The 6,898-nt window shown below is 34.5% G+C and overlaps 1 protein-coding gene across 1 annotated transcript; it reads right to left on the bottom strand.

The window, feature by feature from the left end:
• Positions 1-310: 310 nt before the first annotated feature.
• LOC127093069 (uncharacterized) lies at positions 311-5,780 on the bottom strand. Its single transcript, XM_051031971.1, has 7 exons — positions 5,624-5,780; positions 5,078-5,519; positions 4,039-4,952; positions 2,739-3,959; positions 1,933-2,151; positions 995-1,852; positions 311-891 (listed from the first exon to the last, which is right to left on the bottom strand). The coding sequence occupies exons 1-7, from the start codon at positions 5,778-5,780 to the stop codon at positions 311-313; spliced, it is 4,392 nt and encodes a 1,463-aa protein (XP_050887928.1).
• Between the last annotated feature and the right edge of the window lie 1,118 nt (positions 5,781-6,898).

Below are 6,898 nucleotides of genomic sequence, written 5' to 3' on the forward strand. Positions count from 1 at the left end.
TTGGCCGAATGAGGATCAAGTAGTCTCATTCAATTGAATTGTGTGTGACCACATGATGGCTAGCATGCCTGCATGACAAACAAATACAATTCATGAGTTTAAGTGAATGTCTCATAAGATGAAAAGTAAAATAACATTAGTAGCATAAAGAATTAGAAGGATGTTCATACAAAAGAACCATTTGACTCATATACAGTAAGCATGATAATTTATTTAATTTCATATAGTCGAGGTAAGCAAAAAAGTTATTGAATAAAGTAGAAAGTAATTAAATTGTTGTCAAAATATAATAAGATAAAAAGCTTACCGGTTAACCAAGTGCTTCGAAGACCTCCTTGTACACAACATTTGTAGTAGTCGAACACGGTGAATTGTCCTTGTCATGGATTAGGATTTTTAGCCCACTTTTGCTCTTAACTCGTGAAATAGCAACATACAACTGACCATGACTAAATACTGGAGTAGGCAAGTACAATCCAACACTATCAAGTGATTGACCTTGGGATTTATTAATTGTCATTGCATAGGAGAAAATTATTGGAAATTGTCTCCGAATCAACTTAAATGGCCAAGGTGAATCAGACGGTGACATATACATTCTTGGAATGTAAAAAATGTTACCTATGTTCTTTCCAGACATGATCTTTGCCTCTATGACATGATTTGCTAACCTTGTAACAATTAATCTTGTTCCATTGCACAGTCCATCAACCTGGTCCAAATTTCTCATTAGCATAATAGGTGTACCGACCTTCAATTTGATCTTATGATTTGGAATTCCTGATGTTCTTAATTTACTAAGAAATTCAGGAGTTAAAACTTCATAAGATTCATTATAAGTTGTGTTTGTTCTATCAATTGAATTGAAACTCAAATACTCTTTCTCTTCCCCTGAAATATTCGTTCATAAAACAAAACATAAAACATTATTAAAAATAATTGCTATAGTGTATTGTTTTATGTTTAGAAAAGATAAAAGCTAACTAACATTTACCTAGTATCAGATCCAATATGTAATGATTGATTCTATCCACAACTTCAATGGTTGAGGCAAGAATGGCTTTTCCTTGTAAGAACGTAACATCTTGAAATTTTTCCAACAAATTCGGATATGTGTAATCAACGATAGCCCTTATTGGATCTTCAAAATTTGAAATTAATAATTCTTTTGGAATTTCTATATCAACCAATCCATCATTTGGTTCAGAAATCTTACCATCACCAACTTGCAATATCCATTTTGAGAATTTTGCTAGTTCATCAGAACTTGTATTATCCCTTCCATGTCGAAGTCTCATATTCTTTGTGAGCTTTAGAACCTGACAATATTCCCAAACATAGGATGAGCTAATAGATGCATGGACAATATCAGAACGACTTGCTCTAGGAACAACTGGAAGAATCTGTCGGAAATCTCCTCCGAAAACAACAACCTTTCCACCAAAAATTGCATTTTGGAAACCCTTTTTGCTCATGACATCTTTTAGGGTTTTATCCAATGCCTCAAAGCAGTGCCTATAAGACATAGGTGCTTCATCCCATATTATGACATCGGTGGCTTCAAGTAGTTGTGAATGATCAGTGTCTTTGTCGATATTGCAAGTTGAGTTGTCAAGTGTTGGCACGGGTATTTTGAACTTTGAATGTGCGGTTCTTCCACCTGGCAATAATAATGATGCTATCCCACTTGAAGCAACAATAAGAACAATTTTTTCCTGTGAACGAAGGGCACTTGATAGTGTTCTCCACATGAAAGTTTTGCCGGTTCCTCCGTAACCATGTAAAAAAAAAACACCTCCTCTTTTTTTGTTGACAACATCCATGATGGTATGATATATTGCAAGTTGTTCATCTTTAAATTATCAAGTTATAATTATAAGTAGAAAAAATATAAGATATTTTTAAATTCATAATAAAAATAAAATATGTCACCTGTAAGTGCATGAAAAAGCTCTTCGAAATTCTTTTGCTCTTTCTCAGCATTGTAATCAAGTTCGTCGTAAATCAGCCGGTTGCCAACATGCTTTGTGACATAGCTATCCGGATATGGCATACATGTAAATTCATGTAAACTTCTTCTATTTGATTGCATCATATTTTCAATCTCAATGAGTGTCAAATTCTTTAACTCAGTGTCTGATAGTTGCAGTTCTGTCAACATTTTATAAGCAGTTATATAGTAACAATTTGAATATATATCATAAAATACATATACAACCTGAAAGTGTATATCTAATATTATTACAAAAATTTCAACGGATAGCATTAGATAAGTAGTTAGATTCAGCTTAGAAACATTATTCTAAAATTTGAAGATCAAATTCAACACAAAATTGTATTTTAATTAGTTAGGAATATGAATGCATATAATGTTCCTGTAAGGAACAACATACTTACAAAATGTAGGATATATATGAATTGTTAGGTAATATTTAACAAATAGGTATTGTATGTATCTTAATCATGTCTGTCATTAGTTACTTAATAGTTAACGTATAATGTATGATGTAATATTAATCAAATTCTGTTTACACTTAGTTTTATGATGCGCAGAGCTAATTAATTAATATAAAACATATGGGTCAACACAAATTCATATATGAAAGATATAAAATATTTTGATAATTAGTAAAGACATTCTCTATAAAATAAAATAAGTTAAATAAATATTCAGACTATTGCATATAGTGCAGACCAAAACTATTTCTTCAAAGGAAAAACAAATAATGGAAATTTACCTCTTCTATTAGTATTCTGTCTCTGTTGATATAAAATACCGTCAGATAAAGTCCTCCAGGTTTGTTCCCAAACATGACGTGGCCTATTCACTGTACCGGATAGCAACATCGTAACAAATAACTTTCTCAAAAAATGTCCAGAACCCCAATCTTTTACTTCATTTATCGCTGCAACATATTCACTGTCATCGTTAAGAAATCCCATATGGAAGCATGCATCCCTAAAGCTATCTTGAACCTTTCCATCAACGAATTTTATATCTTCATAGCAAGTAGGGCCCTTGACAACTGTCAGCATCATTCTCAAATAATACAACTCACCGGTACTTGGAGGAACCCAAATTAGGCGGCCAATAGTATGACCCCTTTTTCGTGGTCTCCACCGTCTATATCTTCTATCATATACAAACTTCGTCAGAAATTGAGAGTAAGTTAAATTTTGTGCCTCAAAGTATATTTTGTTTGCTTCCATCCACGCCGTAAACATTGATTCTTTCACACTTGGTTTGTCAAGCACCTCATCAATCAATTCATAATCAGTATAGTAAACAGAATTATCTCCCTCAAGATGGAAGTACAACCTCTCAACTGCTGGTGACCTACAATGAATAGGAAATGAAAAAAGCCTCCAACACGCTTCACTTGGTGAGACATATCTACAATCAAGATATTGCTTGATTTCATCAACATTTCTTATGACCGAAGTTCCATCAGATTCAGTTTGGACAACCGCAGCAGTAATTCTATCATAACCTTTGTTAATATACTTGAATAAGTACTTAATAGAAGTACTCTGATTACACCACTCCATATTGACGTGTGCTTGATATTTTTTCAACAAATATGGATTATAAGGAACTACATACATGTTATCAAGTTGAACTTGTTTTTTCATAACCGTATTACCGGTTTCTCTTCTTCGGTACATAGGATATCCATCTTGATCAACAATGGTTTGGGGCTGAAACTTTTTGGGAAAGTATTTTGAGCACTTTCCATCTTTCATGCAGGGTGAAGACCTGTTTGCTATACCACATGGACCATGTATCATATGTGTCTTTACCAAATCATATAGTGGCTTATCATCTTGTTCTGTTGGTATCTCTGCTGAAATGATCTTGTCTATATCATCTGGAGTTGGATACTTGCTGGAGGGATGCAAGAATAGAAGGATATGGGAATGTGGTAAACCCCGCTTTTGAAATTCAATTGTGTATATATCTGCAATAAAATGAGTTTATCATTAAATATTCGGATAATACGTATATCATTAGATAAAATAATTAGAATTAAAACTTACATGCAACAACTCTCCCTAACACATGCTTTTTTGTTAGATCACACAACAACTCATCAAACTTAATCTTGAAGACTCTAGAAATGATATCCGGACGATCTTGAGAATTCAAGTTATTTTTGGCAACCAATCTCTGAATTTCAGGCCAGTTAGGATTGCAAGTAAATGTGATAAAAAGATCCGGAAAACCAAAGTGACTACAAATAGCCATGCCATCAAAATAAAGTTGTTCCATGAACCTTCGACTTCCAACATAAGTCGACGGTAAAACGACTCTTTTACCTTTGTTGGAACCTTGAGTGTTGGCATTCTGTTCTCCATCATTCAAATTGCCATATTTAGAAACACGCAACCTTTTTTGATGTTTTCTTATATAATTTAATCTTTGGGACTCCATCATCGTAAATCCATCAACCAAGAATTGTTGAAACAACCTTCTTGACAGTAATAGTGTTTGTGCTTCATTATTCCTAGATTGAATCCTAAAAGCAAGCCATTCTCTAATTGTAAGCTTATTCCTCTTCATTGGTTTTTTTGAATTAGTTTCCCTAAGAAGAACGCCAACTCTAAATCCATCTTCACCGTAAGGAAACAACAGTGGATACTGGTATGACAAATAACTTGGATGAAACTCACTTATTCTTTTCAGTTGTCCACTCTGTCTCTCAAGAAGAATGTCTCTTTTATAACCTGTATCAACATCACCAACGATAAGTGCGGCGACCTCTGAAACAGTTGGATGGTTGTAGATCCTGCCGTCTGTTGATCTGTCAGAGACTAATTTCAACTTAAGATCAGGTAAACTGCAATTTTTCAATCTATCTGCTGCCATCCTAAAAGACTTAGCATGTGTGTTGAACTTATCTAACATAAACTTCAATCTTTTAACAGTATCTGGAATAATATAGGGGTTGTTCCTGCATATTGATTTTCCAAAGGTTAGTCTATTCAAAATCTATTAATAGTATACTGTGATGGCATATTTTTTAGAATTATGGAATTTTTAATCATGAAGTAAATCGTATGAAGAATATAAACTCACCCTATTGCTTCAATTCTATTCTGAACCTCATTGTCGGTGTCGAAAATGTATAGTTGAGCAAACTTTGGAGATTCTCCAGGTAAAGGAAGCATGCTCCCAATCCGATAGCAGACTTGTCCATGTATTCTTAGATTAGGTGGTCCCCTTCCATCTTGAAATCTGTTGTCGACCTTCATACCCGATGATGTAAAAGCAAATATCATGTTGTACAATCGACAATATTGCTGATAATTTATACTTTCGCTTTCGCTATTATCAAACAATAAACGCCGAAGTAATAATGGTGGTGTTTTCAAAAGTGGCAAAACAACTTTTCCGTTTCCGCAACATAGTTGGAACTTAGGAACTGAACAATTCTTTCCTTTCTTTGTTTTTTCTTGATACCACATAAGTGCTCCACAATGTGTGCACTCAACCGTAGGATCACCAATATCAGAATAATCTATTTAAAAGAAAAGTTTTTGAATATTATAATGCATTTATTAAATTTGCTAAGTCTGTTAAATGAAAAGTTATAAGTAAAACAAATGTTAGAGTTAAACATACCAATATTGCAAGAATCAATTGATGAGGAATTGTATTGAAAGGCTTCGTCATCATCAAGACTGGAACTGGAATCATAATTTCCATCTGCAACATTAAATTCGCAAGAGCTGTCACTGATAGAATCATCAGTGGATGTATCATCAACAGAGTTATGCATAGCAATGTTAAAAATTTGGAACAGAATTGAAAGTAGATGCATCATGTACAGGAGAATTGGGTGTGGATGAAGAAGAGGGATCATGATTCTCATTGGCAAAATAATTTAAAAGTTTCACACTCGTGGATTGAATAGCACCCACATTCAGTTGTTTTTTGGATTTGTAAGCAGAAGTACTTAGTTGCGCACTCATGTTCAAGTTTCTTGCATTAGAATGTGGAGAAGTTATATTGGAAGGTGGTGTTACTAAATGAGTAAATGATGGAGTATTGATCCTGAAACTGAAGGAGAATTTGCGACCCAAAGCGCAGCGGAAATTAAAATTTCTCCTTTAGAGATCCTTACGAATGGTCATGATCAGTGATAGAATATTTACCTCTTGTGATGATCGAAACCTTTGGTGCAGATCTCTTGTGACGATCAAAACCTTTGATGCAGATCCACGAAACGATCACGAACGTTGAACGATGACAACGTCTCTACTCAGTCCACACGAACGGTTTCCTTCAATCTCAGTGCTAGCTGGTACGAATGAAGACTTTGAGTGAGAGTGAGAGAGTGAGAGAGAAAACGAAAATAATGCAACCGCAAATTTTTGCTTCTGCACAAGGGTTCTATTTATAGAACCACTTGTGTGGGCTTCAAGCTAAAAGCCCACTTAAGTGTATTTTGGCCCATATCTTATAATATGCCCAAAATCACTTAAGCCCATGGTACCTTACCATATTTCGTATTCTACTCAAGTACACAGTACCTTACGATGTTCTATAATCCACTTAAGGGCACCGTACCTTACGGTATTCCTTAGTTACTCTATCTCTCATCAATCCGTCCTTTGTGTGTGACCTTGTAGGTTTTCGTGACGTTGGCAATTATATTAAATCACACATTTAACATAATAAATAGTGAGCGGTATCTAGCAACACATCACTGCTACCCAAGACACGAAAATGTCATGTGATCTGACAATTCCTTCTGTGATAATACTTATGTGTATAATTACTGTTTTGCCCTTATGTCTATATTGAACACAAGGCATAGACCGTGTCATCCTTGTCCAGTTCAATATTGGGCCCATAGACATTTATCCTGTTATGCAGGATGGGCAAATTCCATCT

Source organism: Lathyrus oleraceus, chromosome 1 (assembly GCF_024323335.1).
Source record: "Lathyrus oleraceus cultivar Zhongwan6 chromosome 1, CAAS_Psat_ZW6_1.0, whole genome shotgun sequence".
In the NCBI taxonomy this organism is placed as follows: Eukaryota; Viridiplantae; Streptophyta; class Magnoliopsida; order Fabales; family Fabaceae; genus Lathyrus; species Lathyrus oleraceus.

Excerpts from the sequence above, each read along its gene's own strand:
- LOC127093069 (XM_051031971.1), bottom strand. The coding sequence starts at position 5,780 with ATGCATAACTCTGTTGATGATACATCCACTGATGATTCTATCAGTGAC. Across the intron at positions 4,953-5,077 it reads AATAGAATTGAAGCAATAGG|GAACAACCCCTATATTATTC; the intron begins GTGAGTTTATAT and ends ATCAATATGCAG. Across the intron at positions 3,960-4,038 it reads GTTAGGGAGAGTTGTTGCAT|ATATATACACAATTGAATTT; the intron begins GTAAGTTTTAAT and ends ATTTTATTGCAG.